This window comes from Eutrema salsugineum, unplaced genomic scaffold (genome assembly GCF_000478725.1).
Source record: "Eutrema salsugineum unplaced genomic scaffold, Eutsalg1_0 scaffold_7, whole genome shotgun sequence".
Lineage (NCBI taxonomy): Eukaryota > Viridiplantae > Streptophyta > Magnoliopsida > Brassicales > Brassicaceae > Eutrema > Eutrema salsugineum.
In genome coordinates this window covers 6089553-6106491 of record NW_006256486.1, presented here as the reverse complement: position 1 = coordinate 6106491, position 16939 = coordinate 6089553, and the positions used below count along the sequence as shown (strand labels likewise).

General features: G+C 39.9%; 2 protein-coding genes across 2 annotated transcripts; one reads left to right on the top strand and one right to left on the bottom strand.

Annotated features, from left to right (window-relative positions):
- Positions 1–5687: 5687 nt before the first annotated feature.
- LOC112082992 lies at positions 5688–7584 on the top strand. The gene is made up of 3 exons (XM_024150715.1): positions 5688–5799; positions 5880–6367; positions 7399–7584. The coding sequence occupies exons 1-3, from the start codon at positions 5688–5690 to the stop codon at positions 7582–7584; spliced, it is 786 nt and encodes a 261-aa protein (XP_024006483.1).
- Positions 7585–14770: 7186 nt separating this feature from the next.
- Positions 14771–16003, bottom strand: LOC112082991. Its single transcript, XM_024150714.1, has 3 exons — positions 15525–16003; positions 15125–15422; positions 14771–14950 (listed from the first exon to the last, which is right to left on the bottom strand). Exons 1-3 carry the CDS (start codon positions 16001–16003, stop codon positions 14771–14773), a joined length of 957 nt encoding a protein of 318 aa, XP_024006482.1.
- Between the last annotated feature and the right edge of the window lie 936 nt (positions 16004–16939).

Below are 16939 nucleotides of genomic sequence, written 5' to 3'. Positions count from 1 at the left end.
TGTGGCTCCTAAACCTGTGTCGTAATAGTCAACATATGTCCAAGTCAACACTTAAACAAATTTTCTTCAACATCCGGTTCTGTAATGTCGACACAATCATCTTGTTGCATTGGCGGGAGATCTACACCATCAATTATACCCCTTGGAGCAACTTTGACAACCGCCAGCCATGAAATTCCCGTATTCCAAACTCGAGGATATGGAACAAAGGTGACTTGTTCTGCTTGAGATGCAAGTATAAATGGCTCGAACTTATTGTATCGCCGAGATGCGTTTACATCTACCACTCCAAATTTGTTAATTCGCACTCCACGACCTACCGTAGGATCAAACCAATCACATTTGAATAGAACAGTTTTCATTCTGACTAATCCGGGGTATTCCACTTCAATTATCTCTTTGATGATCCCATAAAAGTCTACTTCACCTCGTACACAAACTCCATAGTTTGTAGTTGCCCGTTGAGTGCCATGACTATAAGTATGAAAAACATAGCCACGTGTGAAATACATAGCTGCAGTAGTTATCTTCGAAATAGGACCTAGGAGCAACTCATGAAACCATACTGCATATGTCATGTCATCATGCTCGACTTGACCTTTTAACCACAATGCATAATGTTGGTCTTTTCGCTTGTTAATTTCATCTTCTGAAACACCGTCAATGCATTCTCGGACTTGACTGACGAAAGTGCTGAAATTTTAAAACATTGTTAAGGACATTTCGTATGTTCAATCAAATTTTAATCATACATGGTTATAATTATGTACCTCTCGTAAGGTGCCAATTCCTCGCAATTCAGAAGTATATATGTATGTGCGCTGTGGTAGTCTTGTTCGTTTGACCAACAAGTTTCTTTTAGTTTCCCACTTAGACGTCCAATTGGTGAGAATATATCAGGCACACCTTCTACTGCGTAACTTTGTCCTACACCCCCATCGCCATAACGTCTTGGAGCCCGTTTGCGTGTACGAACCTTTGGAGCAAAGTAATAAGACGTGAAATGAGAAGTCTCTTCTGTCAGACTTCCCGCCACGATAGACCCTTCAACTTTTGCTAAGTTTTTGGCCTTACCCTTCAAATGCTTCATAAATCGTTCAAACGGATACATCCACCTAAACTGAACAGGTCCTCCCAACTCTGCTTCATGAGGGAGGTGTATAGGTAAATGTTCCATAACATCGAAGAAAGCAGGTGGGAATATTTTCTCCAAATTGCACAACAATATTGGAATATTTGTAGACAGTTGTGCAACTACATCTTCTGATAATGTCCTTGTACTTAGATCACGGAAGAAAGCTCCAATGCCTCCTAGTGCCTCATGGACATGTCCCGGTAGGAGTTCAGCAAACGCAAAAGGAAGTAACCGTTGCATAAACACATGACAATCATGACTTTTCATCCCTGAAAACTTTTGTCCTTTATCCACAGATTTAGCCAGATTAGATACATATCCATCAGGAAATTTCACGGCTGATGATACCCAATTAAACAATGCTGTTTTTTGTTCAGCACCCAACCGAAATACAGGAACAGGTGCTTTCCCATTACTCACCATATGCAACTCAATTCTGTAACATATATCGGGTAAGTCCATCCGTGATTTAACGCTGTCTTTGGTTCTTCCTTGGACGTTCAAAACAGTATTCATGATGTTATCGAAAAAATTCTTCTCAATGTGCATAACATCAAGATTATGTCTAAGCAAATGATCTTTCCAGTAAGGCAGATCCCAAAATATACTTTTCTTGTGCCAATTATGATGAACCCCATATCCGTCAGGCATATTCGCAGGAGTGTGCCAATTTCCTCCAAGGGGGACCGTTTCAAGTCCACCCCAATGATCTATTTGCGCTTCAAGCTCTACTCCAGTTAGGTACACTGGTGGAGGGAGACGAACCAATTTGTTCTTTATAAACAAACGCCTATTTCTTCTATATTGATGGTTTGGTGGTAAAAACCGACGGTGGCAATCAAACCAACAGGTTTTCCTACCATGTTTAAGCTGAAATGCATCAGTCCTATGAAGACAATAAGGACATGATAACCTCCCATGCGTTGTCCAACCTGATAGCATTCCGTATGCCGGGAAATCGCTTATTGTCCACATAAGCACCGCTCGCATCGTAAAATTTTTACCACTCGAACAGTCATATGTTCGTACTCCAACATGCCACAACTGGTTTAACTCATGTATGAGTGGTTGCAAAAAAACATCAAGGGCCCGCTTCGGGTGATTTGGACCAGGGACTAATATACTTAGAAACAAAAACTCTCTTTCCATGCACATATCTGGAGGAAGGTTATATGGCGTAAGAATCACAGGCCATAATGAATATTGCCTACCAGACATACCAAATGGACTAAACCCGTCAGTGCAAAGACCAAGATAAACATTTCGCTTAGACCTAGCAAAGTCTGGATGTACGGTGTTAAAATGTTTCCAAGATTTCCCGTCAGACGGGTGAGTCATTTTGCCATCTGTTTGTGAATGTTCTGCATGCCATCTCATCGACGCAGCTGTCCGTTCGGATTGATATAGTCTTTTTAACCTATCAGTGATAGGAAGATACCACATTCGTTGGTAAGGAATCTTCTTACGCCCAGCAATTTGCGGTCTATATCTTGGCTTTTGGCAAAAACGACATTCTTCAAGCTTCTCATCATCTCTCCAAAAAAGCATACAATTATCAACACAAACATCAATCATCTCAGAAGGCAATCCAAGACTAAAAACCAGCTTCTGAATTTCATAATACGTTTCAGCAGCCAAATTATCATCTGGCAAATACTCTTTAATAAGATCTGCCCAATCGTTCATGCAAACTTCAGATAGATTGTGATCTGTTTTTATTGTCATCATCCGAGCTGCCAATGATAATTTTGATAAACCTTCCCTACATCCCTCGTACAGAGGCTGTTTTGCTGCGTTTAACATATCATAAAAGCGTTTCGCATCTGCATTGGGCTCCTCAACAGTATCAGCATGTGTTTCATGAAATGCATCAGTAATCATTTCATGCATCCTATCATGATCTTCACCCTGAACTTGACTACTTTGATAATCATTGGACGCTTCAAAATCCACATGTTCTTGATGATTACTACTACTCCGTGCAGCCATCTGACCACTACTTTGACCATATCCCTCTCCATGCTGATACCAAATAAAGTATTGGGGCATGAACCCTCTATTCAATAAATGCTGCCAGACAGTGTCAATAAGAATATGTTTCCTATTTTTGCATTTCACACAAGGACAATACATTTTGCCGCTTTCAATTACAGTTTCCAGAAGGCCGGCTTGGTACATGAATATTTCCAATCCGTTTTTGAAGTCTTCAGTCAACGACCCATCACCATTTTTGGGCGTATACATCCACTTTCGTAGATCGTATATAGACATTTCAAAAACAAATATTTGACTTTTTGTTTCTGAAATTTGATAGAAATTTCAACTACCAAAAATTTTACTTAAACATTCAAAGACTCAAAAAATTTGTGTCTTTATATGTTTTTTTGGGATGATGGAATAATGAGAGAAGAAAGGGTATATATAGAATTTTTTGTTTGGTTACCAACATATTACCATTGCATATTTACATCAAATTTACGTCGAAATAAAATTTACATAACATTTACATCGATTTTACGTCAATTACTAGATAGAGGACAATTCGTCGTATTATCGATGTAAATTTTACGACAAGATTACGACGAAATAAAATTCGTTCTTTATTCGTCGTAAAATCGTCGTAACATTACGACGATTTTACGAGGGTTATTTTTTACGTCGAATTTACGACGAAATTTTTGATCGTCGTAAATACGACGTAATGTCGTCGTAAATTTACGACGACTACAAATCGTCGTAAATAATTCGACGGAAAAGCCCCTCTTTCTTGTAGTGACTTTCCTCTTGATGCTGATGATGGGAGGATGAATAGTTGGGTTGTAGTGGAGGTCCTTGGTGATGTGAAAACCAATGTTCCTATGGTCAGAAATTGAGGTGATGGAGGGATTGGGCAGCAAGATCCACACATCTCTGTCATAGAAAGTGAGATTATAAGCAAACAAGCCTCCTTCCACAGATCCCTCAATGAAAGTTGTTTTCACCAAATGTGCTGCATCCATCAACTTAAAGTGCTTCTTCTCACCAAGCAGAGGTGCTCCTTTAGCAACCAAGAGAGGAGTGATAAGACCTCCACAGCTCAGGCATGGTTTCTTGCTCTTGGTGGTGTAATCCCATTCCTTGAGATGTAGAAGATGCTTCATTAAAAGTGCTGCCATAGAAGGCTTGACCTCATCTCCAATGAATGGTGCACCACTCAGATAGAAAGGCAAGAAAGCTTTCATCCCTATTTGCACAATTCTCATCTCTTCCTCAGAAACTGAACCAAACTCTTTCTTTCCAAAGAAAGTATGAGCTACAACCTTGTGAGCCATTCTTATTGCTGGGTTCCTCAAGTTCGAAGCTTTGCTTAAAGATATCATCCATTAGCTGAGAGCTTCCAAAGTGCTTCCACATCTTCTTTAGTGGAAGAGGGTTCACCAATATCAGACCTATTCTCAGTGGCAAACCCAAAGACTTCACATATCTCAGCAAAAGTCATTTCATATCTCTCCATCCCAATCTTGAAGTCTATGGAACAATGCTCTTCATCTTTGTGGAAAGTGACAAGCAAGGAAGCAAGGAATTGGGCTGTGGAATCACTCTAAGCATGGTGAGGCATGTCAATCAAGTTACCAAGACCAGCTACTTGGGTAATGGTCCTCACATCTTCCAAGATCCCAAGCTTCTCAGGGAGTTCACAATCAGGAAACCAAGTTGGCTCCATCTCTATCTCTCTCAGCTTCCTCAAGAAATCATCAAAAGATGGTTCTTTGATTTTCCTTGGCCTCTTGCTCTCTGTCTTTTTCCTTTCCTAGCAGCTGCCTGAACAGCTCTCACATCTTCGCTAGCTGCCTCATTCCTTTCAGTTATTTTTCCTTGGGACTTGGAGGTTGAGGCTTCACCCTTTCTAACAACCATCTGCTTGCCTTTCTCAGCACCTTTCTTTGCCTTTTCTGTTTAAGCAGATCCTCTAATCTTCCCCATTGTTCTTGAAAACACAAGTCTCACACAAGAAATGAGCATCTAAACCAAGGGAATACCACTTGTGCGATTTTATGAAATTAAAAATGGTGAAATCACTGTGAATTTTCGGAAACAATTTTAGCATGAATAGCACATCCAAATCAATCCACAGCAATTTACCACATAAAAAAAATCGGATAAGCCCAAAACAATTCTTGCACCAAAAATCACAGCTCAAAGACAAGTTTCTCAAGAAATGCAAAACTCAACTTAAGAACAGCAATTAAACACAGGGGTTCCTTCCTAACTCATTTTCAACCTAAATCCCAAGGTTCTAAGTCCCTCTAACAGTGCATTAATCGATTTCAAGAAAATTTCTTCAAGAAAAATTCAGTTCATAATCGGTTCCGTTTCAAGAACAAGAGAGATGCTTTTCATGATCGATTACCTTGGGATTAAGTGGAATTCAGCTAGTGACGTTTGCAGGAGCAGAAAGAGGATGGATAAACGAGCTCAATGCAAAAAGAATCACGAAAAACCGACTTGAAATGAACAAGTTATGAGAGAATGAAGTTCAGGTAATGAAAGAAAGCAAGCCAGGTTTCGGGGAATGAGGCTTTGTCTCTATGTCGGTGTGGGAAACAGCTGGGAAGGACTGTCTTCTGTTGACTTTGACCAGACACACCCCGATGTCAAGCCCGGTGTTAAGCGTTTTGTTTCAGGTGTGTTCCATACCAGCTTGAGTCTCCCAGGTGTTTGTCCTGGTGCTGAGTTCTTCTTCCCAATTTGAATGTGAGTCCAGTAATCAAAAGCAGAAACGGTCATTCATTATCCGACTATAAAGGAGAGATGCCTGTCCCTGATGATATTGGAAAGTATAAGAAATCAAATCATCTAATCCGGGATGAGAAATCATACGATCGTGCAAAACTTGCAAACGATCATGTCAAGTTGTTTTCAACAATAACCAATGAACAGAAGGATATCTACAATGAGATAATGGATGCAGTTACAAGAGGTATCGGTGGAATGTTTTTTGTTTATAGATATGGTGGGACAGGTAAAACGTACCTATGGAGGCTTTTAGGCGCTGCTCTTCGTTCTCAAGGAAAAATAGTTCTCAATGTTGCATCAAGTGGCATTGCAGCATTGTTATTAGAGGGAGGAAGAACAGCGCATTCTCGGTTTGGAATACCCATAGTTGTGAACGAGTATACATTCTGTAATGTGAGTTCTGGATCACACCAAGCAGAGCTGATTGAAGCAGCCAATCTTATTATATGGGATGAGGCTCCGATGATGAGCAAGCATTGTTTTGAGACATTGGATCGGACTATGCGTGATATACTAAAGTGTGATAAGGTCTTTGGTGGAAAGGTCGTTGTTTTGGGTGGTGACTGTCGACAAATACTCCCTGTTATTGTCGGAGGCAATAGCTCAGAGACTATATTGGCAACTGTGAATTCTTCTCATATTTGGTCTGATTGCAAAGTTCTGCAGCTAAAGACAAATATGAGACTGTTTCGTGGCGATAATGATTTTAATAATCAAGAAATTGAAGAATTCGCCAAGTGGATCTTGGATGTTGGTGATGGAAAACTAAATATTCATGATACCATGGAAGATGAATTAGAAATTCCAGCGGATTTGCTGATAAGCGGAGAAGGTGATCCTGTTAAGAGAATAGTCTCGGAGATTTATGGTCAATCTTACACAACCACTCATGAACCAGTTTTTTTTTCAGGAAAGGGCAATACTCAGTCCATGGAATCAGGATGTCGACGTTATCAATGAATTCATGCTATCAGAACTCAAAGGTCTTCGTTATATGATTTATCACAATTCCTTTTAATTCGTATTTATATTATAATTAAAATATAACAGTACTAACATAGTTTGAATTGTTTTTATTAGGTGAGGAACATGAATACCTTAGTGCCGATAGCATTGATACTTCAGACACAAGCAAAATAGACGAAGTCGTCTATACACAGGAGTATCTTAATAGTATAAAGGTATCAGGGCTGCCAAATCATTCTCTCAAGTTAAAGATAGGAGCTCCAATAATGTTGCTTAGAAATATTGATCCTAAGGGTGGTTTGTCTAATGGTACGAGGTTGCTTATTACTCGGTTAGCTAGGCATTTAATCGAGGCAAGCCATTTAACCGGGAAGAAAATAGGAAAAAAGGTTATCATACCTAGAATGTTTGTGTCACCACCAGAAGCAAGGTTTCCTTTTAGAATGCGCCGGAGGCAGTTTCCTATTACCATAGCTTTTGCTATGACTATAAACAAAAGTCAGGGTCAGACTCTACAAAAGGTAGAATTATATTTGCCAAAGGTGTTCTCGCATGGTCAACTTTATGTCGCCGTCTCTAGATTTACATCACGCCAAGGGTTGAAGATTCTTATTACAGATAAGAATGGCAAAACACAAAAGAAGACAATGAATGTTGTTTACAAAGACGTGTTTGAAAACATTTATAGAAATTCGCGGTTGGTTTGAATAGATTGTTTTGTTTGCTACTAAAAGTATGTTTAGATTACATTGGATATTAGTTATAATATTTTGGTGGTCATTGGTATTTTTAAACTGTTTTATCTTTTATATTATGTTATATTTAACTGATTTATCTTTTGGATCTTCTTATATTATGAATTAGTGTTCACTATGATAACGTTTTGAATAGCTCTGTTTGTTTGAATTAAAAAATTAGTAAATGATCAGTTGTTATAATATGCTTTTTTAAGTATATATATTAAACATTATACAAATCAAATTATACGCTTCCAATTATGGTTTGAATATTATATTTTTAACTCAACAAACTTTCGAAATATGGATCGAATATTAAATTTAAAACACAAAAAACTGTTTAGGTATTATATTCAAAACTAAAAAAACTTTTGAAGAGCATCAGCCCGCGCAGGGCGCGGGCCAGCCACCTAGTATTACACTATAAGGCACTTCTAGCTATTAGGTGATTTTTCTATTTTTCATTCTGAAATTGTCCCTCGTGTTCACAAAAACGGTGGATATCAACTTGTGGATACCAGATTAAACACATATTTTAAAAATAATAATTATTTTCCCCCTTTTGTTTTGTTTTGTATTTTTCTGTATTATGAAAGATTTAAAACAATTTTTTTTGTTAGAATGATTTCTAATTTTATTTTGTCATTGTTTTAAGATCCATTATGCTATACTTTATTTATCAAACAATAAACTTTTCAAATAACCTTTATAAAAAATTCAAAAAAAATCAGAAATCTACTTAGATATCCATACACAAAATACGATGTGGATGATGCATGATAGACATATAACATAGACACGATTACGTGGATATGTTTTCATTCACTTATTTGACGTTGATATACATTTTATATTGTCCATAATTTGGACATGATTATGTGGATAGGTTATGGATAATATAATATGTATATATATATCGAATCTATCAAAGAAAACATATCCACACAATCATGTCTACATTGTGGACAAGAGCACTCTAACCTACATATCTAGAACTCTATTGAGGTGGCTACTCACTAATCATGATTATCTCCCTTGATCATTTGCAAGATGGATAGACAAGCATGATTAGTTGATGAGAAATGATAGAAGATGGACAGATGATGATGAAATGGTGATTAAAGCTCTTAAACTCTCTTGATTCAAGAATAAACTGGAGATATCTCTCTCAAAGTGTGTTATTTCACAAAAGAGGCAAAAAGCTGAAGGGAAAATGAGATAATCCTAAGGGTAAAACTCTAAAAAGTATTTATACTAGTCTACTAACCTCTGGGTCAACCCGGGACAAACCGGGTGTTAACCCCGAAAGAAAAATCTTAAAAACGCTGAAGCACCTACACCGAGATGCATTTGTCCGATGTTCTGGCCGGTGTAAAATGTCCTGAAGCTTGTCTTGGGTGTGTGAGCTGACACCGGGATGCAAATGGCCAGTGTTGATCTCGGTGTTGTGGAGAAAACTTGGACGATGGGGCTAGCACCGGGATGCATCTAGCCGGTGTAGAAGCCGGTGTAAAATGAGCCGAACTTCTGTGGGATTCACACCAGAGAGCAGACCTAGATAAAGCTGCTCGGTGTGGGAAATTGTTCTTTCTGCCGAAGATTCCACCTGGATGCTTTTGGCCAGTGTTGCCCCAGGTGTAGAAAACGAGTGAAGGTTACACCGGGTAAAGCATCGGAATGGGGTTGATCGGTGTGGGCAGTGAAGATGATTGGTGCAAGGCTCAGACTACTCTGGGCTGGAGCATCTCGGTGTGGACCTCGGTGTCAGGTTCAATGTAACAAGATCCTCAAAGTGTGTTCAACACAGAGGTCAATATTCCCGGTGTTCATCTTGGTGCCAATGAACTCTCAAAACTTAAACCACTGTAACTTTCTGCTCAGTATTCATAATCCCAATCTTCCAGCTCCAGGTGAAAGAAAGCTCACTCAGCTTCTACTTTGATGAAGGAACCATCTGCATTAGGGAAAGGAAGGTCTCTCGGACGGTCGATCTTTGAAGTGCACCAGAATGCCCTGGAAAAAGGCCTCAGAACCCGTGTTCAACCCCGGAAACATTATCTCCCAGCTCAGAGCTCCAAATTGTGTGATCTCAAGCGTTCTGGAAATAGGACTCAAAGCTCTTGAATCTTGTTGAAGGCTCCGGAAACTGAATCGGTGAAAAAGGGCTTCGTCCTTCGTCGTCTCTTAAGCACATCAGATCGGTCTGGTATGCAAGCAAGACAGGTATGTCTTCTGATGGCTATAAGTCTCAGCTCACTGGTCCGAATCCACTAATTCTAACTTTAATGATGCCCCCGGAAGATGAATCGGACGTTAAGACTCCCCGAACATGTGATCTTTGAGACGTATGGGCACAATAGGTTTTAGCCGATAAATCGTTATCGCGGTAAACCTTTTAGCCAAAAAAAAAACTCATCCCTCTCGGCATAAAGATTTAGCCGATAACTCCTGGTCTGGTACAGCATTTGGCCGATAAAAACTCCACCTGGTAAGCGTTTTAGCCGAGAAAATGTAGCCTGCGGCACATGGCTTTGCCGATGGAACCAAAACACCATTTCCACCATTTCTGATCCTCCAAACTCCATCTCATCACTTGGTTTCACCTTTTCTACTCCCTCCAAAGTACCTGTTTAAGACTCCAAACCATGCAAAGACTCACTTGGACCTAATGCAAACTCCTAAGTCTAAAACAATGCCTAAAGACCTAAAATGCATGAAATATGACATGATTTGGAATGAAATATGCAAGCTAAATGATGCATTTTATGAACATATCAACTCCCCCACACTTGTCCCTTGCTTGTACTCAAGCAAAAAGAATAAATAAAGAGAGAGGTTGAATGCTTGGGAGTTCATATTCCATAATAAGAGAGTGGATCACTTAAAAAATTCAAAGTTCATTGTCCTAGTTGCTAATTCTAAGATGCAGTGCAAACAAGATTACTCATAAAACGTTTGCCATACTTATCATAAAGTGAATCAAGCCTCAGCATCAGCTTTTACAAGCAGCTCTAGTTCCAACCTTTTGACATTCATTAAAGTGCAAAGTGGATCATGCTCATGCGAATCATGTGAACTCATTTGTCTTGGGACTGGGTTTTGAGACTAAAATGATCTCAACAAGTCACTGGTTACTCCAAGCAAAAGGATCTCTCAATGAATAGCAGACTCAATAAAAGGCTAAGCGTAAAAAGCAATGGGCGCATACAGAGTCAGAACCACATCTACCCATACCCAAAAGATGCTTTCACTCCTTATTCTAAACCCATCAAGCTTCTCTTCTCTTCACCAGCTCTCATCACTCTTTTTCATTTCAACTCAAGGGGAATGATCTCTTTTCTTTTCAAACACTTGGAGAGATTTTATTCTTTCAAACACTTAGCTCTTTTCTTATTCTACTCTCTCTCTTTTTCATTTTTTTCTTTTCTTTTTAAGAGACTTTTCACTTCAACACATAGCTTTCTTTTCATTTCTCACTCTCCATTTCTTTTTAGAACACTTGAGAACACATTCCCCTACATAGCATCACTTTCCTCTCATTTTTACCACTCAAAATTTTTCTTTCAGCTCACAAGCTCAAACAAACTCTCACACACTCGCCTAATCCTGGACTAGTCCTTGATGTTGGACTAGTATCTACATGCGGCTCTTTCTCTGTCGCTCTAAACCCAACACCATTTACCGAGTCTACTAGAACAAGGCCTCACACAAACGCACACAGTAAGGGTTATTGGCTTCAAAGAAAGGTTTGGTTCAAGGCAGGGAACTGTCTCAAGATGACAGAGCAGCTATTTGAGCTAGCAAAGAGTAGTAAAAAGGCATAATAAGAAAGCTCAAATATTTTAAGGTACTCATGAGTTCACAATGACATGCACAAACATGCTAATTAGATTGTCAAATTATGGTTCTCACTTAGATAAGGCTGGAACTATTCAAAGCTTGACAAGTTCCGAGTATGGATCAATCTTGATTTCTTTCTTGTTTGCATGCATCAAACTAGAAACTAGGGCAATGAACTGAATTCTTAAAGTGATATTCTCTCAAGGAAAAACCTATCCTCACTCCCATGCAATAATGCAACCTACATGATTATGAAACTAGACTCAATCCTAAAAATGTGAATGCAACTAAATGAACATTTTTTTTTTGTGAAAAATATTCTGATTTTCAATTTTTTTTTGGTTTTTTATATGCACTTAGATGCAGACTCAAAATGAAAAGGAAAATAAGATCAAGAACAAACATGGTTAGCAATACTAAACTCCTCCCCCATACTTAAATAACACAGTCCCTTGTGTTATAAAAGCATAAGAAAAGAGTGTAGATCAAGCTCAAAATGCAATATACAGAAATAAAATGCAAAATGCTATGTACAAGTTGGAGTTGTTACCTCTCAAGGACTTGGAGGTGGGGTTGGAGGCCCCAGGGAGTAGGATGGATTGCAGGAATGATCTGATGGTGATTTCATTGCATCACGCCGTGCCCTCATCTCCTCATCAGGTGAACTATGATCGCTGTACACCACCAGTTGGCTCTCTTGCTCAGAACTCTCTCCTACACCTTCTCTAGCTTGCAGTGGTTCAATATTTATGGGCTGGGAACTTTCTCCTTTCTCTCCCTTGCTGCTAAGCTCCTTGGTCTTTGCCACTTGTTCCACCCTTGAAGCTGATTAGTATGGTGATGAGCTTGGGCAATGGGTTCAGGCATTCTTCCATTATATAGAGTGAAGAATTACCTTTCACTACCATACTTTGGATCAGGGATCACTGGCTCATCCTCTTGAGCTTCTTTATCATCACTTATTTCTTTCTTTCCCTTGCTCACTTTCCTCTTGATGCTGATGATGGGAGGATGAATAGTTGGGTTGTAGTGGAGGTCCTTGGTGATGTGAAAACCAATGTTCCTATGGTCAGAAATTGAGGTGATGGAGGGATTGGGCAGCAAGATCCTCACATCTCTGTCATAGAAAGTGAGATTATAAGCAAACAAGCCTCCTTCCACAGATCCCTCAATGAAAGTTGTTTTCACCAAATGTGCTGCATCCATCAACTTAAAGTGCTTCTTCTCACCAAGCAGAGGTGCTCCTTTAGCAATCAAGAGAGGAGTGATAAGACCTCCACAGCTCAGGCATGGTTTCTTGCTCTTGGTGGTGTAATCCCATTCCTTGAGATGTAGAAGATGCTTCATTAAAAGTGCTGCCATAGAAGGCTTGACCTCATCTCCAATGAATGGTGCACCACTCAGATAGAAAGACAAGAAAGCTTTCATCCCCATTTGCACAATTCTCATCTCTTCCTCAGAAACTGAACCAAACTCTTTCTTTCCAAAGAAAGTATGAGCTACAACCTTGTGAGCCATTCTTATTGCTGGGTTCCTCAAGTTAGAAGCTTTGCTTATCCAGAAAGATATCATCCATTAGCTGAGAGCTTCCAAAGTGCTTCCACATCTTCTTTAGTGGAAGAGGGTTCACCAATATCAGACCTATTCTCAGTGGCAAACCCAAAGACTTCACATATCTCAGCAATAAGTCATTTCATATCTCTCCATCCCAATCTTGAAGTCTATGGAACAATGCTCTTCATCTTTGTGGAAAGTGACAAGCAAGGAAGCAAGGAATTGGGCTGTGGAATCACTCTAAGCATGGTGAGGCATGTCAATCAAGTTCCCAAGACCAGCTACTTGGGTAATGGTCCTCACATATTCCAAGATCCCAAGCTTCTCAAGGAGTTCACAATCAGGAAACCAAGTTGCTTCCATCTCTATCTCTCTCAGCTTCCTCAAGAAATCATCAAAAGATGGTTCTTTGATTTTCCTTGGCCTCTTGCTCTCTGTCTTTTTCCTTTCCTAGCAGCTGCCTGAACAGCTCTCACATCTTCGCTAGCTGCCTCATTCCTTTCAGTTATTTTTCCTTGGGACTTGGAGGTTGAGGCTTCACCCTTTCTAACAACCATCTGCTTGCCTTTCTCAGCACCTTTCTTTGCCTTTTCTGTTTAAGCAGATCCTCTAATCTTCCCCATTGTTCTTGAAAACACAAGTCTCACACAAGAAATGAGCATCTAAACCAAGGGAATACCACTTGTGCGATTTTATGAAATTAAAAATGGTGAAATCACTGTGAATTTTCGGAAACAATTTTAGCATGAATAGCACATCCAAATCAATCCACAGCAATTTACCACATAAAAAAAAATCGGATAAGCCCAAAACAATTCTTGCACCAAAAATCACAGCTCAAAGACAAGTTTCTCAAGAAATGCAAAACTCAACTTAAGAACAGCAATTAAACACAGGGGTTCCTTCCTAACTCATTTTCAACCTAAATCCCAAGGTTCTAAGTCCCTCTAACAGTGCATTAATCGATTTCAAGAAAATTTCTTCAAGAAAAATTCAGTTCAGAATCGGTTCCGTTTCAAGAACAAGAGAGATGCTTTTCATGATCGATTACCTTGGGATTAAGTGGAATTCAGCTAGAGACGTTTGCAGGAGCAGAAAGAGGATGGATAAACGAGCTCAATGCAAAAAGAATCACGAAAAACCGACTTGAAATGAACAAGTTATGAGAGAATGAAGTTCAGGTAATGAAAGAAAGCAAGCCAGGTTTCGGGGAATGAGGCTTTGTCTCTATGTCGGTGTGGGAAACAGCTGGGAAGGACTGTCTTCTGTTGACTTTGACCAGACACACCCCGATGTCAAGCCCGGTGTTAAGCGTTTTGTTTCAGGTGTGTTCCATACCGGCTTGAGTCTCCCAGGTGTTTGTCCTGGTGCTGAGTTCTTCTTCCCAATTTGTGTTCTACACCGGCCATCATATCTCCGGTGCTGTCCCCGGTGTTGGTTTTTTCTTGGGTAAAAATTTCTACACCGAGCTGCTTTTACGCGGTGTGATCCCCGGTGTTGGTCAGAATGCTTTTAGGCCAGATTTACACCGAGTTTGATCTTCCAGGTGCTGATCCAGGTGTTGTGCAGCACGGTCTGGGGAGTTTCTACACCGGCTTAGATTTTCCCGGAGCTGAAGCTGGTGTCAAACCCATACACCTCAAGGATATGCACACCAAGCTCAAGCATCCCGAGGTGCTTCCCGGTGTAAAACCCTCATGTTTTGGGGTTAATTCTACACCGAGGTTCATTTGCCCAATGCTGTCCCCGGTGCTAAACTTTCCTAAAGAAAAACTTTCCACACCGAGGTGCATATGGCTGATGCTGAGCTCAATGTGCCCCAGACCGGATTTAACTTGGTGCAGCATGTCTTTTCCTTCCCTTTGGCACCATTCCTTCTTCTTAGGACAACTCCTGAACACTTATAGACCTGAACAGACTCAACAAACACATCGAAAACATCCTAAAAACATAAAAAGAAAGAAGAAAAAAGATTAAAAAGAAGTATGTACAAGGATAAGCTTGGGGTGTCTCCCAAGAGAACTTTGTTTAATGTCACTAAGTTTGACTTTTCATACCCATTACTGGGTTGGGGGGTCATCAAGATAGACTATGGTAGCTCTCTCTTTGATTTCACTAGCCAAATAAGGCTTGAGCCTTTGTCCATCACCACTAAACTGTTACCATTCTTTTCCTCAAGTTCAATGGCTCCATAGCTTCTCACTTGTAAGATCTTGAAAGGCCCTGGCCATCTTGACTTAAGTTTCCCTGGAAACATCTTTAGCCTTGAGTTGAACAAGAGAACAAGATCCTCTTCCTTGAAATCCCTCTTGAGAATCTTCTGATCATGTAGCGTCTTTTTCCTCTCTTTGTATATTTTTGAGCTTTCATAAACATTCAGCCTGATCTCCTCTAGCTCATGAAGCTGTAGCAGCCTCTTTTATTGAGCTGTCTTGATGTCAAAGTTCAGTAACTTCACAGTCCAAAGAGCTTTATACTCCAGCTCAACAGGTAGGTGGCAGCTTTTCCCATACAACAGATTGAAAGGTGATGTCCCAATGGGGGTTTTGAAAGCTATCCTATAGGTCCATAGTGCATCATCTAACTTCTTAGACCAGTCTTTTCTAGATGCATTCACTGTCCTTTCAAGGATTGCTTTTATCTGTTTGTTGGAGGTCTCCACTTGTCCACTGGTTTGGGAATGATATGAATTTGCTATCTTGTGCTGAACCCCATGCTTCCATAGCAAACCTTCCAAAGTCGTGTTCAATAAGTGAGTCCCACCATAACTGATCACAACTCTTGGAACACTAAATCTTGGGAAGATGATGCTCTTAAACAGCTTGCACACAACCTTAGAGTCATTTGTGGGACTAGCAATGGCCTCCACCCATTTTGACACATAGTCCACAGCCACTAAGATGTACTGATTTCCATGAGAAGAGATGAATGTCCCCATAAAGTCAATGCCCCAACAATCAAATATCTCAACTTCTAAGATGGGGTTCTGAGGCATTTCATTCCTTCTTGAGATGTTGCCCTGTCTTTGGCAGGAGTCACAGCTTGACACTACACTTTGTGCATCCTTGAACATGGAAAGCCACCAAAACCCTGATTAAAGAACCTTAGCAATGGTGTGGGTGCAGTAGGCAACACAAGTTTTACCCTAGACAAGCTGCAAGTGCACAGCAAGCGCAGTAGAACTTAGGGATCGAATCCACAGGGAATTGTGTGTTGAGGACTTCTAACTGATGCTAAAAACAATCATAGACCTAATCTAATAAAAAGGGGGTTTGGTTTGTCTCTAAATCTAATAAAGCAGAGAATTAAAAAGCTGGAAATAAAAATCGGTTGAAAACAATAAGAAAAATGGCGCTGGGTTCAAGGTTCATCTTTAGGGTTCATGTTCTAAAACACAAGGAATTTAGGCAAGGATTTTCTATGACTCTGAAACTAGGATAGACACTTGTAAAATTAGCCAACTCTCTTCACCCTAATCATCTAATCACTCATTCATGGCAAGTAACTCTCGCTCTCATGCATGAACAAGATCATGCATTGCAGATTGGAATCCATCTCGGCTTACATATCCTATGTAGGTAGATTTCGTCTCCTATGACGGTGACGTCCATAAGATCCAGTTCAGGCAACCCAGATACAACACTCTCGTGGTTCGGATTTAACCTAGGTTCGGACTCTGGGTGATCAATCCAGGGTTACCACTTTGAGATTTGGATGAATGGGAGAATCATGTAAAATCGAAATCCTTTTTCCTAAAAATCTAGATTTCATTCAAACATGGGATCCCTTAGGATTTCCCCCTCACCCAACTAGTTTACTACTCAGACATGGCTGAGATAGACATCATCATCGGTTTATAACTTAGAAAGAAGAAAAGTAAAGAAACAAAAGTTGCAGAAAAATTTCTCTTATTGAAGACAGAGTGGCGATG

What these genes read in the sequence shown, in the direction of transcription:
- LOC112082992 (XM_024150715.1), top strand. Translation starts at nt 5,688, where the DNA reads ATGAGGCTTTGTCTCTATGTCGGTGTGGGAAACAGCTGGGAAGGACTG. An exon ending in TGTTAAGCGTTTTGTTTCAG is followed by an intron (nt 5,800 to 5,879) that starts GTGTGTTCCATA and finishes ATGTGAGTCCAG; the next exon opens with TAATCAAAAGCAGAAACGGT. An exon ending in ATCTTATTATATGGGATGAG is followed by an intron (nt 6,368 to 7,398) that starts GCTCCGATGATG and finishes ACTCTACAAAAG; the next exon opens with GTAGAATTATATTTGCCAAA.
- LOC112082991 (XM_024150714.1), bottom strand. Translation starts at nt 16,003, where the DNA reads ATGCCTCAGAACCCCATCTTAGAAGTTGAGATATTTGATTGTTGGGGC. An exon ending in GGGACATCACCTTTCAATCT is followed by an intron (nt 15,423 to 15,524) that starts GTTGTATGGGAA and finishes TCAATAAAAGAG; the next exon opens with GCTGCTACAGCTTCATGAGC. An exon ending in GCTCAAGCCTTATTTGGCTA is followed by an intron (nt 14,951 to 15,124) that starts GTGAAATCAAAG and finishes TTATGTTTTTAG; the next exon opens with GATGTTTTCGATGTGTTTGT.